General features: G+C 39.0%; 1 protein-coding gene across 1 annotated transcript in view; it reads right to left on the bottom strand.

Annotated features, from left to right (window-relative positions):
* Positions 1-305: 305 nt before the first annotated feature.
* rab3gap2 (RAB3 GTPase activating protein subunit 2 (non-catalytic)) overlaps positions 306-22,420 on the bottom strand; it is an 88,036-nt gene continuing 65,921 nt past the window's right edge. The window contains exons 26-35 of the mRNA XM_080200552.1: positions 20,110-20,216; positions 17,926-17,992; positions 13,250-13,320; positions 10,746-10,781; positions 9,576-9,650; positions 7,249-7,467; positions 6,785-6,874; positions 6,002-6,217; positions 3,530-3,688; positions 306-1,197 (exon numbers count right to left, since the gene is read on the bottom strand). Coding sequence (XP_080056678.1) covers positions 1,048-1,197; positions 3,530-3,688; positions 6,002-6,217; positions 6,785-6,874; positions 7,249-7,467; positions 9,576-9,650; positions 10,746-10,781; positions 13,250-13,320; positions 17,926-17,992; positions 20,110-20,216 — 1,190 coding nt within the window. The 3' untranslated portion in view covers positions 306-1,047. The remainder of the gene's footprint in view (positions 1,198-3,529; positions 3,689-6,001; positions 6,218-6,784; positions 6,875-7,248; positions 7,468-9,575; positions 9,651-10,745; positions 10,782-13,249; positions 13,321-17,925; positions 17,993-20,109; positions 20,217-22,420) is intronic.

A 22,420-nucleotide genomic window follows, 5' to 3' on the forward strand; every position in this document is an offset into this window, starting at 1 on the left:
CCCTAATCTGATACGATTACTCCATTGATCCTTGCCTTTAACAAGATCTGATCTAATTTATTTTTTTCAGTATCTATACATAATAACTGCAAAGTCAGGCACTACAACTCACTGCTGCAGCTTTGTTTTTTGCTCTAATTTATAGACTGTGTATTTACCCCATTTCCCTTCAGTTGGACCACGAGTAATAACACTTTCACAGAAATTAATGTTTATTTTAAATAAACCAACTCTGTTTTCATCAACAATTTTACTTGTCACATACAGGCATTGCACTCCAATTATTTGTACAAAGAGCAACTCAGTGTGGATTGAAGAGTTTTTATTTGATTAATGAGCAATAATTTACAATATTACAGTTGGTTTATGCCCACTGATTAGTGTGGAAACGTATCTGACTGTACACATTATTGGTGTCCGATCACTATTCATTTTGTTACTTATACAAATGCAAAAAAATTGAGGGAATAAAAACTTTGTCTTTACAATTAACAAAATAAACTCAAATGTTTCCTTTTTTTGTGACAGAAGTTGTGATGTAAGGCTTCATTAAATAGTCATCTACTCTTGGTAGGACATTTGGGTATTTACTGTTGGAAAAAATATATTGCAACGTTCCTCTATTTTTCAACTCCAACAGTGGGATTAGAAATTATAGATGTATGGCCCACACTACATAACTCATTCACTACATAATACCTTGAGATACAGACTTGCTTCAGCTGACATCTAATCTGCATAGCTACAGCAACACAGTATGGTTTCTTCTGAGACTGATGCCATCTTTCAGCAGTAAAATGACGTAGCTGAAGCAAAGCTCACTTTTTGTAAACATGGACATGCAAACTGTATATGGGCATTAGAATATCACATAATAGAACAGAAACTAAAGAGTCTAACAGAACTCAGGTAACCATCTATAACAATAACCATTTAAGAACATGATTATTCGCAACAGAGAATGGTTCATTTACATCAAAATGATCCTAGCTCTTCACAGCTGGTCAAATCTGGAGACCTATGTAAATAAAAATTGGCCAACTCTTGTCACAAGGAGGATATGGCTTCAACTGCTTCTAACAGATGCAGCACCAGGCTGTACTGCCCGTGGTTTTCAGGTAAAAGTTCTATCAATTTGCTCACCAGTCTAGCTGTTGCTACAATTGGCACATCTGTGTTCTGAAGATCCTGAGGATCCTAGAAATAGTACAAGCCATGATTAATGGGAAGCAAGAAAACTGGTCATATACAATACAAGGCTGATGTGATGTTAATCTTACAGATATTGCATTTTTAAGAGCTTCAAAACTGTCATTGTTAACTTTCATGATCACTCACTGACACCAAGGATGGCAGTATGATAATTATTCAGTAGGCAATGAGATGGTGGAAAGTTAACAGCTGAGGTACTTTAACCTAGCACACTTAGAAATCAGATACCCAAGCCAAGCAGTTTTGCAATGCATCAGGGTATGTTAGTGAGGCCAAGCGATTGGAGAAGATAGATCTATCAAAGATGGCTTCCCAGTTCATATTAAATAACCTCAGAGGTTTACAGCATGGAAACAGCCCTTTGACCCATTTTGTCCATGCCGCCCCATTCTTTAACCCCTAAGCTATTCCCAATTGCCCGTGTTTGGCCCGTATCCCTCTATATCCATCTTATCTATGTAACTGTCTAAACGCTTTTTAAAAAAACAAGATGGTACCCACCTCTACCAGCTTGTCCCAGCCACCATACTGTGAATGAAAAACTTGACCCTCTGGATCAATTTGTATCTCTCCCTGTCACCTTAAACGTATGCTCTCTGGTTTTAGACTCCCCTACCTTTGGGAAAAGATGTTGACTATCTATCTGATATCTATCTGATTTATGCCCTCGTTATTTTATAGGCCTCTATAAGATCACCTCTAAGCCTTCTACACTCCAGAGAAAATAGACCCAGTCTATCCAACCTCTCCTAATTACTCATACCATCAACTCCTGGTAGTATCCTAGTAAATCTTTTCTGCACTCTTTCTAGTTTAATAATAGGATGACCAGAACTGTACACAGTATTCCAAATGTGCCTTTACCAATGTCTTGTTCAACCTCAACAAGACATCCCAACTCCTGTACAACGTTCTGACCAATGAAACCAAGTATGCCAAATGCCTTTTTCAATACTCTGTCCACCTCTGCCTCCTCTTTCAAGGAGCTGTGAACCTGTACCCCTAGATCTCTTTGTTCTGTAATTCTCCTCAACAACCTACCATTAAATGAGTAAGTCCTGCCCTGATTCGATCGACCATATTTAGACAATATCGGCACAATGACACAATGGTAACCATTGTTGCAAGGACCTGGGTTCAATTCCCAGCTTGGGTCACTGTCTATGCGGTGTCTGCATGTTCTCCCTACGTCTGCTCGGTGTCTGCATGTTCTCCCTACGTCTGCGCGTGTTTCCTCCAGGTGATCCAGTGCCCCCCCCAGTCTGAATGATGTGCTGCTTAGGTGCATCGGCCATGCTAAATTCTCCCTTAGTGTACCTGAACAGACGCCAGAGTGTGGCAACTAGGGGATTTTCACAGTAACTTCATCGTGGTGTTAATGTAAGTCTACTTGTGATACTAATAAATAAATTTATCTTACTTATCCCAACAGGTGAACTACATCTCCTGCTGACAAGCAATAACAAATTCACTAAAACGCTTCGGACCAGTAAGCCACACTGTTTTCACTGGTTTATTTTCAATCTACCCGTAAATGCACGTGATCCAGAAATCTTGACACTGGCAATCTCCAACTAAACTGTACATCACACATTGTCCAAACAAAAGTCTACAGCAGATTGCCCAGGAATTCAATTTGGAGACTCAAACATGATGGCTTTCCTTCCACATAGCTGCTACTGAGTTGACTTTAATAGTTGGCTAAAAACATCAGGCTTTAACCTCCCTTTTCATTGATTTCTGTACAAATTCACCAAATTAAATCCAATATGTTTGATTCACATCATCAATGCTTTATTTTTTCATAAGCAGATGATTCAATCATATATTACACTGCTGAAAAAAACAAAATCAACATCCAGTTCTCCCAAGTGACCTAATGACAATTAACTTGACAATGGTATAACCTTTATTTTGCTATTTGAAGTGAAAAGCTCCTACATGCAGACCAATTCATAGTTTTTCATGAGATTTTATTTGAGCACAGAAGTGACACTGTTGTACTTATTGCTAGTGCCTCAAGTTATCTAATGCCTTAAAATAGAAACACAAGTATTTTTAAAACATTCAGCAGCAAGGTTATAGTTACTTAGAAAGATCTGCTGGAGTTTTCTCCCTTATTCTTTTGTAGGATAATTCCATGAGTAAATCTGTCAATACTTTAAATGCAACCTTGTAAGATGCACAGACTACTGGATAAGGATAATCTAATTCTGACAGAAGAAAGCTTACAAAAAGTTCACGATTTCGAAGTCTTTGATACACAGCACCTTTTAGCATAATGTTAGATTTTTTGATGAAGTGTATTGATACTCACCATGGCCTTCAGCCATGTACACAGCATTGGCGGGAGTCTGGCCAGCAGCTCCATACCTTCCTTAGTTTGAGTATGAAGTAAAGCATATGCAAGTCTCTGTCCCGTCAGTACAAGTAACTGGGATGCCAGAACCTCTTGATCATGCACCTGGAGAAGGGCCTGAACGGACGAATAAAAATCCTGTTACTTTAGAATCAAATTTTAAAAAGTGTTAAATAGACATTATTCATCAAAATTAGTTTTCCCAAATTATTCCAGCATTGCATTGACAGCATTCGTTAAAGTAGTAACTAATGCAACCAAGTTGTTCATTATACCTGTCTTTATTGCAAATAACTTATAGATATTCCAAGTGTTCTGAAGTAAAAGAGGGTAATTAGCTACCTTAATAAAACTATTCTGTATATTAATCTATAAGGCAAACCCATGCAAGACCCATGCTATTATCTGATCCCAATACAATCAAGGTGATGCCCTATTGGTTGCCAATGCTCACAAGCAGGAAATTAATTTTAATGCATTTTGGTTGTTGTAAGAGTTGCCACCACTACATAAAGAGGAATTGGGGGACCAGAGCTCAGAGTGTTGATGAAGACAACGGGCATTCACGATGTTCTAAAACACTTCACTGCCAACGAAGTACTTTTAAAAGATAGGAAACAGCAAGCTCTCACAAACTAGATAATGATTAGATAACCTGTTATTTGTGAAATCAAATGAGGGATAAATAGTAACCAATACACCCTACTCTTCTTTAAAATAATGCCGTAAGATCTTTTACCACAACAGATGGGCTTCGATTTAATGGCTTATCTGAAAGATGGGACCTCAAGACAGTGCAGCATTCCATCAGCACTGCACTGGAGCATTAGACTACATTTTGTACTCGTCTCCGTCACGCTGCCTGAAATCTCAACTTTGACTCAAGAGTAGAGAAGGACCCTGCTTAGAACAAACAGATACACCTCACAGACCGAGCTGTAGTACCATGCATCATAACGGCTAGCATGCATTAAACAAGCCTTCCTTGCCCCATCAGGGACCTGAGTTGCTAGCCTTATACCCAAGAATATATATATTAGAGTGAAACATTTGGGGCAGGTTCGTGAAAGGACATCAAAGTTCAGACATTCAGAATACAACCTTGTTCACACCTGCTTCTTGTCAGATAAGTACACATGGTGCATAATCTCGGAATAAACTACATGGAAAATTAAAAGCATGCAATCATCCCACTGCTCTAAAGTAAAAGGGCGCAGGAAATCCCGCATAGTAAACTGTCTCTGATATATAGGAATTAACTTTGTTCATAGAATTTTTGTCTCGACTGTGTCAGAAGAATTCATTCCCCTATTCCAGGACTAGAGGAAATAATGCTGATAATTCCATGCAATACTGAGGAATGCTCTACTGTTAGAAGTAAAGCTTTATTTTGGATGAGAGTTCAAAACGGAGGTCCTGTATGCTTGTTTAGGTTGATGTAAAAAAGCCCAAGGTAGTTTTAGAAGAGGAGCGTGGGGAGTTCTGGCATACCTAGTCAACACTTTTCCTCAATTGGCACCAGAGATAAACTCATAATTTCTCTCATTTCTTTGTGTAGGAGCTTGCTGTGCATGAATTGTCTGCCACCTTTATTTACATAATGCTGGCTATACTTCAAAAGTTAAGTGGCATTATATAAATACAAGCTATTTTTCTGAACTTGGTGTCCATCGGTGACCATCAGCAGGTAATTAAAAAGCTGCAATTTAATCAGCTCTACAAATACTCTACACTGATCCCATTCTCAAAATCCAGACAGCAACTCTAATCTCAGCAATAGGGTAACTCAAGTATAACCCTGTTTTATCAAGGTATTTTGCATCAGTTTGGCTACTGACTGCTGCTGTTGTTTGTATAACCTTGCTGTATAAAAACTAGCTGCTGCATTTGCCTAAACAGGGTAGAAATGTCAATTACTAGGGGACATAAATTTAAGATAAAGGGGGAAAGTTTAAGGGAGATGTGAGAGGCAAGCTTTTTTTGCACAGAAGGCACTAAGTGCCTGGAATGCACTGCTAGAGAAGGTAGCAGAAGCAGATATAATAGCAAAGTTTAAAAGGAATCATGACAGGGACATGAATAGGCAGGGAATAGACGGATACAGCCTGCATAGAGGCGAAAAGTCTTTAGTTTAGAAAGGCACCAAATGTTGGCACAGGCTTGGTGAGCTGAGGGTCCTGTTCTGATGCTGTACTTTTCTTTGTTCTACAATTCAAAAGTAGTTCACTGGCTGCAAAGTACTTGAGGATGTCCTTAGCATGTGAAAGGCAGTACATAAAATCAATTCTTTCTCACATTGGTTGCACTAAACTATGCATCCAGATCCACCCAATCTATCTGGTTATTAAAGGAAATATAACCCAAAAAATGTCTCAGGTACTCTATTAGTTCAATTATCTATTTTAAACAAATGACCGAGAGATACATTACCTCTTCACCAATGTGGTCAATTCCATGATTATACAGTTCACATACATAATGCCGACGGATAACATCCTCGTTCACTTGGAGGTTCTGAGACAGTTCCACTGCCACTGATGGCCAGTCTTCATTTTGCACTCGAAGAGGTTGCTGTTCAGAAGTAGATTCAGTCTTTGACGGTCTTATTAGGTCTTTCACTGCAACACTGACTAATTTCATTAGGAACTGCAAGAAAACACGCACAAGTTACTGCACTACAAAACAGACATTTGTATCTGGAAAATACAATACAGTGCAGGTTCCTTGTTTTTCCCCCCTGAATTTTCTATATTCAAGAAAGGCACCAGTTCTGGAACACTTTATATTTTCAGGCATCTAGTGTCAGCCACTACTAAATCAGCTGCAGATTGAAACCGCATGTTTTAGCATCAATGCGGCTTGTCTGCATATTACTACCATGCAAGTAATAGTATGTGCACTGTGGATAAAACACAGGCTGAATTTTTAACTCAGATGTTAGAAACGAATTGGTTCCTAAGCAATTGTAAATTGAAATTTTAACTTAAATGTAAGATTGATGCCAGCTTACCATCAAGTAAAACTCAAAAATGATAGTCGAGTCAAGCAAGCGTTACAATATCTCAACAGAATTTCAAGCCAATATGAAGGAGGCTGAGAAAAACTGTCACAGCGCACTTTGTTATTTGACCATTTCTAAGAAACACAGATGCAAATGAGAATTTCCAAAGTATTGTTTTAATCATTTAACAATCCACTTCATGATTTTATTACCTGCTGTCTGAGTGAAACTATGTTGGGATCCATATCTCCACTTGGCAGCAACTGGATTGATGTTAGCTCCTTGAAAAATGCATTTTTGCCCTAGAGGTAAACACACAGGACAAAGTTTGAAAGTGCTCAGGACAGAATTTTCAACTTTCAGCTATGAGCAACAGGCATTACACAAGAATTAAACCATGAAATTATTCTTTAAAAGCAGCTTTACATTAGTCAAATAATTGATTGATGTAATAACACATTGATTAAAAATCAGTTATACATGTATAGTGACAGAGCATGGAAAAATGTATTTAAGGTATAATATGTACCACGTGGTACATATTTTTAATTTTGCATTCTGAGAAGCAAAGCGGATACCAAATAATATTATTGGTTTTATTAGCATAAAAAAGTCTGTTGTCTTTCAACATACAACATCTTAAACAAAATAAATACAAGTTTAAAAAAAATCATACCTTACTGTCAAATAGGCTAAATATTTTGATAGATTTCATCCCAAACAGCATTATTCCATGCATAATGACAGACAAAATATAGTGGTGCTGAACCAATGGGTAATGGACATGTCTTTGTTCCAGAGCCAGATCCACTATTGAAGTTTGACCCTCCACAGATGACCAGGTGTCCTCAATATCTAGAAATGGTTCCTTCATTTCATCGCTGCTAACTTCAGCCTAATAACATATAATTTAAAAAATTAAAAAGGGCAACATAGGGAAGCACTTAATTTTGTGGCAACCATATAGAGAAAGTTTAACCTGATTCTTGATTCTACTCAAAAGGTTTAATTTATGTTAATAAAGATGGCTCCCATTAAAACAAAAGCTCAACATAAAAGTGTACTGATATTGAAGAATTAATTGAATATACTTCCCAAGGTATTACATTTTCTGTTCATGAATTCAGTCATTATATTTTCAATTTACTTTTCTAACAAAACCTTATGACAACAGGCAGTCTTACTTTCACATATATATTCTTTGACCAATGTTACGTAAAACATTATTTCAGTATCACTTAACACAAGATGGCATCAGAATACTGACTTTAAAAAGTATAGCTTTACTTTTAAAATTCAACATCACTCTTGAAAATTTCTCTGAACAATGCATACGCCAAACAAAATACTCCTTCCTGCCCCCTCTACATTAAAATCTGTCCACTTTGGACACGATTTTATCTGCTTTCAGACGTGAAAACTTGGTAAGGCTGGGCGTGAGACAAGTAGCATGATCCACATCGACCTCCATGATGGCTCCCCCTTTAACAAAGCCTGAAAATAGCCCTGATTGGGACAACTCCTGAAACAGGTGCAACAGCCATTTAAATGCATTTGCATGAATTTCAATTGACTTAATGGGCTGCAGACCCAACTTTAACAGCACTTCTCCCTTTACCATGTTCGCCTATCCAGAATCAGCGCAAAACAGACATGCTGCATGAAAGTCCATTTAGTGAGGAGGTAGGTGCCTAATGTCTGATAGCTCTCTGCTTGAGATCGGTGGTGGTGATGGTGGAGGTGGTGGTGGGGTGGGGGATTTCTTGGTGGTACACTGCCATGCTGCCTGAGGTCAGTAAGGGGAGAGGGGGGGTGTCCAGTGCCACTGCCTGAGATCAGTCGGTGGGGAGGGGGGTCTGCTGCCACGCTGCCTGTGAAAAGTGAGGTGGAGGGGTCTGCTGCCACTCAGCCTGAGATCGGTGGGGAGGGGAAGACTGTGATCGGTCTGCATGGGGGTGGGTGGGGGGGTAAGAGGGTCAGTAATGTTTGGGGAGTGGGGCAACGTCTGTGGGGGTCAGGGGGAGGCATTAGCAGCCCAGATGGGATGTGGCAGGAGAGTCTTAGTCTATCGTTTTTTCTTTCTGTGCATGTGCAGTTGGAGGCACTGATCGGAGCTGCAGTATTTTGGATGCATTAAGCCCTGCCCATGGGCTTCTGCAGCACGATTCAGAATTGCTGATGTTTTTTCAGGCAGAGCGCATATGAGGGCACTTGAGAATGGGTCTAAAAATCAGACCTGAACTACTCCCAGTTTCAAGTCCGCCCAGCACTTAGAATCAAAATAGTAAAATAGGGCCTTTTGTGTCACAACATAACAGATATTTAAGACCAATTTTCAGGCGACAATCTATCACAGTACAATGCTTAGATGGTCTAAAGTGAATCTTCAGTATGAATATGAATATGCCAGGTAAAACATATTGGGCAATTTAAGATTTCAATTGCTAAAACTATCATTCATAAAGAACTTTTTCACACAGTGAGGGTCCGGGTCTGCAATTCACTGCCTAGAAGTGTGGTGGAGGCAGCTTCAATCAAGGCATTCAAAAGGGCACTAGGTGATTATTTGAAATAGAAAAAAATTGCAGGACAGTTATAAGGCAGGGGAATAGTACGAAGTCACAATACTCATTTGGAGAGCTGGTGCTGATTCAATGGGCAGAATGATCTCTTTCTCCACTGTAGGTATTCTATGGTTATGTGGGATCAATCTCATTAGTAATTTGTTGAAATCTGTTTCAAGTCCAAATACCAAGAACAACTAAAAACTGTTAAGATTGAAGGAACTTTCATCCCACAGTCTATTCTGGATTTAAACACATAAGAACATAAGAAATAGGAGCAGGAGTAAGCCATCTAGCCCTTCGAACCTGCCCTGCCATTCAATAAGGCTCTTAAAAGGTTAAAGAAGTGTTCCAATTGTTACTAATTCTACAAAAAATATATACATATATAAAAATCACCATTACAAACATGACATTGTTTAAATGGATTTTTTTTTACCTCCATTAAAGTTTGAAGAAGCAGTGAGCAAGAACCAAGGAAAGATGTCATAGCAGTGTCGCTCATGCCTACATCCTGTCCAGAAAACATGAAACACTTATTAGTCAGTACTTCCATTTATTTTAAGAATGTTTTTAAGGTAACCGTTTCCAAAAATCCCGATGTACCACACCTTAGCCCCTGCTGAAAGAACATATGGCCAGGTGATTAGAGTCAGAGCATCTGGTAACAACTTTAGGAAGAATGTAAACAGGCATACAAAGCAGCCCAGCTACTTTTGCAGCACCTCCTCAATTGCACACAATCAGGATTGATAACTTACCAAGCAAAGAACTAACTTATAAAATACCATTTCAAAGGACTAGCATACTGGAGCACTGATATTCTGCACTAAGTCAGTGCCAGTGCTGACCTTCATCTTAAGGATATCATGCCCATTGTATATTCCAGACATGTGATTACAGATATAAGCTCACATTATAGCGATTCTTGAGAAAAATCTAGACTTATAGATTCTATAAGTTTAGTGGGTGTGGATACTCTAGACTGGTTAACAGGAACACAGTATTAGAAAATACTGGTAAACAGGAGTTGAAGTGGAATTTCTACACACGCGCATGCACACAGTTGGCTAAATACAGAGGTTTGCAAGTTGTAAGGCGAAAAAGACCAAAGCTGGCATCCCCACCTTCCTGATTTAATTGCAATTCTGGACAGACAGCTCATCCTTCCCAGGAAACTGGCAGAATTTTATTCAACTGAAATTTGTGATTTCAATATTAATGCTGGCAGAAATCCATTGACTTAATTTCCGTACTTATACAATGTAACTTATGCATCTTTGATGATATAGCAAAGTGGTAGTTTATATTTCTATTTAAGTTAAATCAAAGACACTAGTGAAAAATCAAACATGAAGGCAGTTATTAATTTTTTGTTGAACCGCATACCAAAGAATCATTTCAAATTTCAACTCTTTCCAGATATGAGAGATTCAGTTCCATTTTTCCAGGCTGAGTTCAAGTTCAGGTCCCAGAATTGACTATATTCTAATGTCCTGCACTTTCTACAGCTTCATTTAAAAATAAAGAAAATAAAACTGAAAGTTTCTAGCTCCAGTGAAGATTCACCTCAGCCAATGCACTCTCCAAATAATTTCAAAATACTCACTCTTCTGCACAGTCTGTCTTTTGGCGCCTTGCCAACCTATTAAAAACAATATTGATCAGTTTTAATGCCGTCTTTCATCAATAAATGTCAAGTGACTAGAATATCTTATAAAGATGCAAGTAAGCATGTAAATTATGCTTTGTCAATACAATGAAATTAATAGAATTTCCTTATAAACTTGTGAACAATCTGTCTTGGTCCCTCCATGACGACGCAATAGTTAAGAAAACTTCTACTTTCTCAAAAGGCTAAGGAAATTTGGCATGTCCACCATGACTCTCACCAAATTTTACAGATGCACCATGGAAAGCATCCTTTCTGGGTGCATCATAGCTTGGTATGGCTCCTGCTGTGACCAATACTGCAAGAAACTATATAGTTGCAAACGTAGCCCAGACCATCACTCAAACCAACCTCCCATCCACTGACTCCATCTACATTTCCTGTTGCCTCAGGAAACCAACCAGCAAAATCAAGGTCCCCATGCACCCAGGACATACTCTCTTCCACTGGGAAAAATATACAAAAGTCTGGGATCACGTACCAACTGACCCAAGAACAGCTTCTTCCCTGCTGCAATCAGACTTTTGAATGGTTCTGTCACATATTAAACTGATCTCTCACCTCACCCTATCGGTAAACACAACACTATATTCTGCACTCTATCCTTGCATTCTCCCTTGTGTACTCTATGAACCGAATGCTTCATCTGGATAGCTCACAAGAAACAATACTTCTCACTGTATCCCAATACATGTGACAATGACACCAAGATTGGGGGAACGGCAAATTGCGCGGAGGGTGTGGAGAGTCTGCAGAAGGATCTAGATAGGCTGGGCGAATGGGCCAGGAAATGGCAAATGGAATTTAATGTTGGCAAGTGCGAGGTGGTCCACTTTGGTAGGAATAATGGTAGGAAGGACTATTACTTACGGGGCGAAAAACTGCAGCAGGCGACGGTGCAGAGGGACCTCGGGGTCCTTGTGCATGAGTCGCAAAAACCCAGCTTGCAGGTGCAGCATGTGGTCAGGAAGGTGAATGGGATGCTGGCCTTCATAGCGAGGGGGATTGAATATAAAAGTGGGGAGGTCTTGCTGCAGCTGTATAGGGCATTGGTGAGGCCGCAGCTGGAGTACTGTGTGCAGTTTTGGGCGCCGCACCTGCGCAAAGATATTTTGGCCTTGGAGGGAGTGCAGAGGAGGTTTACTAGGCTGATACCGGAGTTGAGGGGGTTGAGCTATGAGGAGAGGCTGAATAAACTAGGCTTGTACTCGCTAGAGTTTAGAAGAATGAGGGGAGATCTCATTGAGACATATAAGATGATGAATGGGATGGATAGGATAGAGGTGGAGAGACTCTTCCCGCTCAAAAAAGACAGTAGGACTAGGGGGCACAGCCTCAAGGGGGGGCGGTTTAGAACGGAGTTGAGGAGGAACTTCTTCACTCAAAGGGTGGTGAATCTCTTGAATTCTCTGCCCGTTGAAGTGGTGGAGGCTGCCTCGCTAAATATTTTTAAGACGCGGGTTGATGGGTTTTTGATAAGAGAGGGGATTAAGGGTTATGGGGAGAGGGCGGGAAAGTGGAACTGAGCCACGACAGATCAGCCATGATCTTATTGAATGGCGGGGCAGGCTCGAAGGGCTAGATGGCCTACTCCTGCTCCTATTTCTTCTGTTCTTATGTTCTTATAATAAATCAATTCAAAACCGAAAGGAAAGAAATGCATGGTATTTAAACTATATAAAACCAGCCCCCAAAAATGCTTCAAATACTTAGCATGCAACAAACTCAAATGCTCTAGGGTAACCAGCTGTGGAAACTTACTCTGGTATTGCCACCAGCTGCACAAGACTTGGGTGCAGGAACTCAGTGGCATCAAGCAATCGAAAAACATCTAGTCATAGCAGCAACAGGATATACTACTTTGACAAGGTGTGCAAAAAAAAAATCCTTACTTCTGGATTACAATCCAAAGCCATTGCTGGTGTTGGAATATTATAGCAGTGGAACTCGTATCTGTCAACTCTTCCAGCCCTTACATTATTAGTAATTCCTTGATATCACTAATTTGAAATGAAAATGTTCATTAATTGGCAACAAAAATGTAAACAGACTACGAAATGTTACCAAGGCACTTGTGTCCCTACACACAATAAGAAAATTTCCTACTGAATTCCCAAGTTCAATTTTTCTGCAAACGCTTTGGTAGTGTCAGTGTTCCTCTATCATATCCAAACTTTACCTGTCTAAATCACATCGTCACTTCCTGGCTCGACTAGAGAAGTAGTACAGGGAGAAAAGTTTCTGTACTATTTGCATTTGCTCAAATACATTCAGAAAGTTTGATCCAAGACTAGAGCATTGTATAATTTACTGTTACACTAATGCTATTCTTGGTCTAACTTCTTCTCCATTTCTTTTATTTCATCACTTCTGTTGTTCTGACTTATGTAGTTACGCAGTAACGTTATCATAATGGAAAGTTCTTAAATCTCAGCTTTCACCTTATCCATTAGGTAAGCAGCTGCTGACAGTCTTTTTACAATAAAGGTGTTCCACATCATTATAGCAATACCTGCAAAGAAAAGAATGTATTCAGCTACATCACAATAAATGCTATGACTTAGACCAATTTTTTATTCACAATAACAAAAATTTATAATAAAACATTATAATAAGCAATAAACTTGGATTCAATATTGTCTATACAAACATTTACAATTCAAACCATGAATGTCAGCAGTTGTTTGTAACAATGGGGTGCGATATGTGCACCAGGTAGCAACATGGATCTAGTTTCAGTAGTCTGCTGATTTCTTTTGTCATTTCCTGTGCCACACCAACACCCCCAACACCTCAAGTGCAGTAACTTAAATTTAAAATTTCATATTTCTTAGAATTCTTTGAAAAACAGTTGCACTTTTCTCAATGCTCCTGTCATTCCACTGTTTCTGTCCTGTTCCATTTGGGACATGTCACCTTACTACGTTGCCCCTGTGCTAACAGCTACAATCGCCACTCCATCTGAACCAGTTTACTCAGTCACTAATCAGCCCTCCTGCTGGTTCATGCTACCATTCTCCCTCGCATATGTATGAACGAATAAATAATGGCCAATGTCAAAAAAAAAGCATTTTCATGCTTTATTTTCATTGCTGGTGATGTATAGATTTATACATAATTTCACTGATGCTGTCTGATACTTGCCATCTTTCATCATGTTTTGTGCTATTATGTTTCAAAGAGGTTTTGCTTAATCTATGAGTGGAGATGGTATATAGTTTTATCTTGAAATTATTGATTAAAAACTAATTAGACTTAAACACATGGTTCCCTTGGTTGTCTGACACTGATATCATGCTTACATCATTATTGTCAATATTGTCTCATGAACATAACCAACACCCTTTACAATTTAAACGTACTATTTCCCCTGCACTGGCCTTCTACAGTTCTGACAAAAGGCTTTTGACATGAAACAACTCTGAAATCTCTGTTTATTTGACTTGAGAAAGTGCATACAAGTTTGGACTCAAAGCAAAGAGTAAAATATTGAATCCAGTCATCCTGATTCTTTCACTCTCGAGATATTGTCACATGGTAAAAACAAATTTTTAAAAATTTGTCTTTTTCAATGTGGAAACGTTTCATCAAGAATCTAAGTCGTTTAAAGTCGACAGAGAAAGAGTACACAGGATTTTGCATTTAATATTTGTAACAGAGCAGGACAATGAATTAATCCTGAACAAACACAATGGGCTGAATTATTTTTCTGTTTCTAGGTTCTAAATCTGATGTGATCATTATTACTTCTATTTAATAATACTATTTTACAAATTTGATTTATAGTTTGCAGCCTTTTCGTTTTTTGCGTTATTTTGAGAGAATAAAAACAAACTGTGTTAATCTGTATTATTAACATATGCATCTCAGTAATAAAGTACTTCATCGTTCACCTTGTAGAATGTTATCTAAAACAACGTTTTGCAATGATGTAAAGCCTTTGATGTAAAACAAGTTCCCAAAACACTTCACAAAGACGCAGGGAAAACGGACATCAAGTTAGGAAGCAGAATGAAAGATGACCAAAAGCTTTTAATTAGCTAGACCATGGGGGTTTTTAATAGCGATGGGGCGAAGGGAAGGGGCTGACAGATGGCCTGTTGAAGGAATAGGAGTAGAGCATAAAGCAATAAAATAAGTCAAAGTTATGGGAGGAATTTATAGACAAGCATGAGGATTAACACTTCGGACGCAACATGCCGGTGTAATTCGGCGAGATCAGGGTGTCCAGACAAATATAATTTATCATGGATCTGTATGAGAGAGGAGTATTTTGTTTATGGAGGACAGAAGGCATTAAAGTAGCTGTCCAGGAATAATGAAAGTAAATTTAAGGATGTCAGCAGCGGACGTACTGAGGTATGAGTGGAGGTAGAAATGACCATTCTTGGATAAGAGTTCAAAATAAAATTCAAAGCAGGATATCAAGAATATAAACAACCAGCTTCTCATTAAAAGAATAGCACTGACCAGAGACTACAGCAGGTTTAGATGATGATTTTACTTTTCCTCATGTTGTGCTGAAGCAAGTTATTATTTATTGTTGATCAACAAGCAATTGGATAGCATGGGTTCAGGGGAAGTGGTAGAGAGATTGAGTTATCACAAGTGCACATATGAAATCTGATTCCATCGAAAAGGATCCTTAGTGTTAATGTGAAAGCTGACCTGATGCGAATGTGAATTATCTCTCCTTATCCTCATCTTTTCTGAGACTTTCTAAAATCAGACTGTCATTCGTCAAAATGACTGGAGCTGTTTCTAGCGTGGAGAAACATGAGAAACTAAATTTTACTAAGGGGCTTCAGGGGAATAAAGCAGGCAAGGCACTTGAGTTAAGAAAATGAAATTGGTGAGGGCATAAGAAATTCCTATGACTATAAAAAGGTCATGTTTTAGTTGACATGGAGCATGAACTTGTCCATGAAACTTAATCTCTCTCTAGGACAACTAACTGGAGGTTGCCTGAGTCACAACGACTTGATGTCCTGATTCCACAACTGGTTTAGCCACCCATCACCAGGTCTGACTTGGCCACATGAAGCCCTATCACACCAAATTCTCCTCTGCTAAAATCATTCATTCATCCATTTTCAGCCTCAGCAGCAACAATAACCTTCGGCTGATTTTCAATACCAACAACATTCTGATCAAGTAAAGAGGAGAACGGGTACGGTCTTCTCTTTACTGATCTACACTCAACTCCAACAAATGTGAGTTTCAACATTGAAACTGGAGATTATTTGCTCAGCTGCTACTGCTGCATTTCTTCCAACTGAGTTTCCACACATTTGCTGACTGGAAACAGGTTGTGTATGTGCAGTCCAGCATTTTAAGTTCTTTGGACTGAGGACAGGCCCAGTGTCCCTGCACAGAAAGGGAAAACAGCACAATGACCTAGGTCACGTGATTGGGAGCAGAGCACCATTGAGAAAGTGTCCCAGGCTGGGGGGAGGGGGAGGTCCCAGATAAGGATCAAAGAGAGGAGCAGAGAAAGAGGCTCCAATCATCGAAAGGACTGTGATTGACAGACTTAAAAATGAGGGGTCAAGAGAAGTCCTGAAGCTCCAATAAGGCAGCTGAAGTTTGGTGACAGTATGCTGTGGGCTATTGGGACAAAGGTACCCCTTTGCAGCAGTGGTATTTTACTCAGTGCGGTCAAAGAGCTGAATTTGTGCTTGTGAGTTAGTGCTTTAGCAAATACTCTGGAATCCAGGGGAACATAATCTCAGAGGAGATTAAAACCTATGAGGTGGGTCATTGTTGACATCATCTGAGTTGGAGAGAATTCCAAGGCAAGATCTGCAAAAGTGAAGATTGAAATTCCTTGCGAGAGAGACAGATCTTCAATGAGACTGGTTGATTCAGTGTTTACTGACATCTGATTGAGCTGTTGAGAAATCTGTGGACTCTATCTTTTTTGCACTTGCCAATGATTGTGCAGTGTGGTGTGTTCAATCACAGTGTGCTTGTTAATTCACATGTCTTTCATATTCACATCAAATGTCAGAGTATAAGGTATTGTAAATTATTTTATCTTTTTAACCTTGGAAAGTTTATTTATGTTTGTTCAAAGCCCGAGGAATCTTGTGACTTTATTCACTGGACAAGTGTCTTGAATCTCAAACTCTGTCTACTTTAAACAGCAAGTTATTGGGCCTTAGCCAGATCTTACCAAAAACTTTGGGGTCTGGTGCAGCATCATAACACATCTCTAATAGTGCCTCTCTCCAGTTCACCTTGTTGGCCTGCTGCTCCTTGCTTTCACTCTTGGCCTCCATGTTAGCTAATAGTCCAGTAACATCACTGGATAACAAGATTTTTTTTAACAATGTTGGGGCCAATTACAATGCATCTACTCATGTGTTGCTGTTTTTGCTAATGACAGCAACTGATAAGAAGTTTTCTTTGCACTTTGGGACAAGAAATTGCAATCCATTCTTGATTGGATAGGCATTTTCCCTTCTGCATCACTGCTCAGCAAGTCAAACAATATGCTGCTTATAATACTAGGTCATGTCACATACAATGTAATGGAAAACATGGTCTTGCTTCACCAATTGCTTGAACATTGAAGAAGTTACAAAGTTGGCTGATGCTGGCTCCCCAGTCAAGACAGCACATCTTGATTTTCAAAAGTCTCTGACAAATTTAAGGTGGCTGAATAAATGAAACTGCATGGTACTTCTGGATTTTACCTATGATTCTGTACATTTATTATGTGAAAACTATGAATGATCTGGATCATTATTAAATAGTGGCTACTAATCTACTTAATACTTATTTCTTCTCTTTGTGAAACTGAGGGATATGTATGAAGATGATGGGCGATGGGAAATTCCTTCTAGGAAGCAAGCTTTCAACAGCTGAGGACAGCAAATTGAAAACAAGAGCGGTGAGGAGGTAGCAATGGACTTCAAAGAATTGGGTTTGGGGTAATGGAGTTAACAAGTATCATGGCTCCGGGTTGAACAGAATTGAAAACTGTCCCTGAACATGGTCCTAAAGGGGGAATTAGGACCTTTGCAGAGCATTTGCTCCCAGATTCACACTAATATTTCCTACACTTAAGTACTTAAACAGTATGTACACCATGCTAGCCAAAACAAGTACTAACCACGCTGAACATGAGCATTGCCAATGCATTTCAGATGGTCCACAGATATGCTCAAACAACGGCCTTCCTAGAAGTCAAAAGACAAGTATATTTTGTGAAATCACAACATTTAGTTACTTTTAAACCAGAAAAGCCCATTTTAAAAAGTCAAATATTTATGAAATTATGTTTTATGTAGAAACTTTAGACATCAAAAACTATTTAAAATTCATACAGAATATAGACAGGGTATTAAAAGCCTTTAAAAAACGTTAAAAGTAACTGTACATTTATAACCAATATCATCCAAAGTGCAAACCGCTACATGAAGTTTTCAGTGAAAACTCTATGGATACATGCAATAACAATGCTCATTTAGATAGGTGGCTTAACATAGAAAAATGTCGCAAGGCAATTCACAGACACGTAACCAGATGAAAAACAACCACTAAACCAAAAGGAGCAAGTGTAAGGAGTTGCGACTAAAACTTTAGTCACAGACGGCATTGAAATAGGAGTGGTTTCTGGACAGAATCCCATAGTTTAGGATTTTGACAGTTAAAGGCATAGCCAAAAATAATTGTACAAAGCAAACTGGTATCCACAATTCTCAGAGCTGTAGGGCTAAAGAAGATTACAGACATTGGCAGGGGCAAAACCATGAAGTGATTTAAGCATAAAGACGATATTTTAAATCTGAGGTAAAGATGGGCTGGAAGTCAAAGCGAGCAATGGGCTGATTAATGTACAGGAGTTGCTGCACAGTAATAAACAGAAAGTAATATTTGGGATGAGTGGAAACTGATGGACAGCGGACCATAAAAGCTCAATCAAGACAGCTTGGGCATTCTCAAGGTAGAGATGACAAAGTAATGGGTAAGAGCTTCAGCAAATGTTCTGACTTGGAGGCAAGAGATAACAGGGGACGAATCTCCCAAAACTGCTAAATTGGCAAGAAAACTGTTCTAGATCCCAACACTTCAGCTTCTCACCTGAATCTCTGCACGCTGTGCACTAAAGAGGTCCTTCCAACAGTGGTGATCCATTTCCAGCCCCCCAGTTGCTGCTCCATGCCAGACCAATCCCAATGCAGAGTGGCATTAGGACCCTTGAAGCTCACCAATCGCACCTAGGCCCTGCCCTCTTGACACTGTCCACTGGCACTGACTGGCACTCCCCAACTGTGGGGAGCTAGCCTGAACCCCGCTGAAATGAAGTACTCCTGGCAGGGTGGGAGATTTGATCGCCCAATAATTAACAAATCTATATATTTAAAATAGATTTTAAAAAGATTTAAATGACTTACCTGCCTTCCTGCTGGTTTCCAGCGTGGTCTGGCCGGCGACTGTTCACCGGCTCTGGGAGACGTGCATGCGTTCTCTGCGCAATCACAAATCCCTATTCAAGGCCACAGACGCACATCTCCTGGCCGGACCCGCCAGAAAAGTGGTGGGTGTGGATGAGAGAATCGTGGCCAATGTTCCAAAGGTGGAAGTTGGCAGAAGGGGGACCATAAAGAATCCCAACAGTTGGCAAGGTCTCCACATTTATGACTGGAACAAAGAGCTGCTTGAACTCTGCCTCAAGATTCTATGATTCTATGTCTATCCGAAATGCATTGCATACTAATAGAAAACTCAACATTGCACTGTCAGTTTCAGAATTCACTCAATATTATTGGCTAGAACTCTGGCTCTGTATAATGAAATTCAAATACTGTGTTAATCATCATTTGCTGCTCGAGCACTCATTAAATTAATGGGAATTCTGTAAGTTGTCTGTTACTGTATTTTGTAAGATAAATGTGCTCCTAGCAGTTAAGTCAATTTCATAAGGAATCTATTTTTGTTTACATAATTAAAGGCACAATTATGTTGATTTTTTAAAATTTAATTTTCCATCTAGTATTAAAAACAAATGTTGTTTTGATACAACAAGACAGGGATGTTCTTGAAAATCATCTTTGCTATTTTCCGTAAAATATTTATCCCTCTAAAGTACAGTTGTTCAGTTAACAATCATTTCATAACATAAGTACAAATAAGACTGGGAATATATCTGAATACTGAATTGCAACTGTTCCTGGAGAACTGCACCAGCTTTCAGGCAGTCATTTTTTTAGTGCAACATAAATAAGCCACTTTGTGATTTTAATAACATGCAATGCTTCAAAATCAAATCTGATGAACTGTGTATTGTCCTTACCTCTGGATCTTTGTTCCATTGCACCACATATTCCCAACAACAATGAGCATGAAGAACATCTGATTCTAGACTGCAAGGGAATCGCTCATAAGCCAGCTGAAGCAACTCTGTAACAATAAAAACAAGAGCAAACTAATGTCCTTTAGAGAAGGAATTTTGCTGTCCTTACCCATTATGGACTCCAGACAATGTGTTTAACTCATAACCAAGCTTGGAAATGGCCTCGCAAACCACTCAAGTTGTTCTAAATTACTATCAAAAAAAATCTGAGAACCTGGGGATCCATTGTCTGAATAAGGATTCAGATGAGGCGAAATTTCTTCACTCAAAGCACTGTGAATCTTTGAAATTCTCTTTTCCTGAGAGCTGAACTGAATATTATTACAGCTGAGATTTTTGGTCTCTCAGGTAATATGGGGAGTGGGCAGGAAGACCAAGTTGAGGCAGAAGGTTAGCCATGATCTGTTTTAAGTGGCAGAGCAGGATCAAGAACTCTATGATCTATTCCTATTCCTTTTGGAATAAAACAAGACACACCACCCAGCACTGGACAAGATAACATCACACTTAGGTCAGCGTACCCTGCAAAGTCATCCCCAATAATAGCTTGGGGATTATGCCAAAACTCAGAGTGCCACCTCTCAGAATGGTCAAGCAACAGCCTGGCATTGTCATGAAACAGATTCAGAATAGACTTAGTAACTCAAAACTGGTTCTCAATGAGGCATTCGGAACAGGAGTTATACTGGATTTGAAAGGTTAGCTCTATTTCTCTCTCCACAGATGCAGCCAGACCTGCTGAGTTTTTCCAGTACTTGCTGTTTGTATTTCAGATTTCTAGCATCTGCAATATTTTGTTTTTATTTTAGCAGATATGAATCCCAATATGTGATGTCATGAGAGGGGAAATGGCACATGAACTGAACTTATTTTGCATCAGTCTTCACTATAGAGAACACAAGTAACATTCCAGAAATAATTGTACATCAGGAAATGGAAGGGAAAGAGGAACACGAGAAAATTATGATCATCAGGGAGGTGGTACTGAGATAAACAGTGAATATAGCTCCTTTATTCAAAAAAGAGAGACACAGAACGAAGGAAGTTACAAGCCAGTTAGCTTAACATCTATCATAGGGAAAATGTCAGAAGCCATTATTAAAAACATTATAGCACTTAGAAAAAGTCAAGGTAATTAGGCAGAGTCAACAGGGTTTTGTGAAAAGCAAATCATGTTGAACCAATTTATTGGAGTATTTTGAAGGAGTTACAAGTGCTGTGGATAAAGGGGAACCAGTGGAAGTACCGTACTTAAATTTCCAGAAGGCATTTGATAACGTGCCATGTCAAAAGTTATCATGCAAGATAAAAACTCAGTGTAAGGGGATGCTTAGAAGACTGGCTAGCTAACAGGAAACAGTTGGTATAGATAGGCCATTTTCTGGTTTGTAAGATGTAATGAGTGATATGCTTCAGGTATCAGTGTTGGGGCCTCAACATTTTACAACAAATATAAATGATTTGGATGGAGGGACCAAAAATAAGGTTGTTGAATTTTCAGATGACACAAAGATAGGCAGGAAAGTAATTTGTAAAGAGGACATTAGGAAGCTACAGAAAGATGTACACTGGTTAAGTGAATGGACAAAGATTTAGCAAATAGAGTATAATGTGGGAAAATGTGAAATTGTACATTTTGGCAGGAAGATTAAAGAAAATTATATAAATGGTGAGAGAATGCAGAGCTCTGAGATGCAGAGGGATCTGGGTGTCCTAGCGCATGAACCACAAAAGATAGAATGCAGGTACAGCAAGTAATTAGAAAAGCTAATAGAACAATATCATTTAACGCGAGGAGAGTTCAATTCTTAAGTAGGGAGATTATGCTTCTGTTATACAGGGCATTGGTGAGACCACATCTAGAGTACTATGTATTGGTGACATTATTTAAAGAAATATGTAAATATGTTTGAAGCAGTTCAGAGAAAGTTTACTATACTAATACCTGGAAATGCTAGATTGTCTATGAGGAAAGATTAGATAGGTTAGGCATGTATCCATCTGCTGGAGTTTAGAAGAGCAAGAGGTGACTTGATTGAAACATACAATATCCTGAGGGCTCTTGACAAGGTGGAAATTTGAAAGGATGTTTCATCTTGTGGGAGAATCTAGGACTATGGGTCACTGTTGAAAAATAAGGGCTCACCCATTTAAGACAGATGAGGGAAAAAATTCTCTAAGGTTTGAGAATTTTTGGAACTCTCTTCCTCAAAAGGCTGTGGAAATAGAGCCTTCAAATATTTTTAAGGTA

Source organism: Carcharhinus amblyrhynchos, chromosome 12 (genome assembly GCF_965287045.1).
Source record: "Carcharhinus amblyrhynchos chromosome 12, sCarAmb.v2.hapA, whole genome shotgun sequence".
NCBI classification, from domain to species: Eukaryota; Metazoa; Chordata; class Chondrichthyes; order Carcharhiniformes; family Carcharhinidae; genus Carcharhinus; species Carcharhinus amblyrhynchos.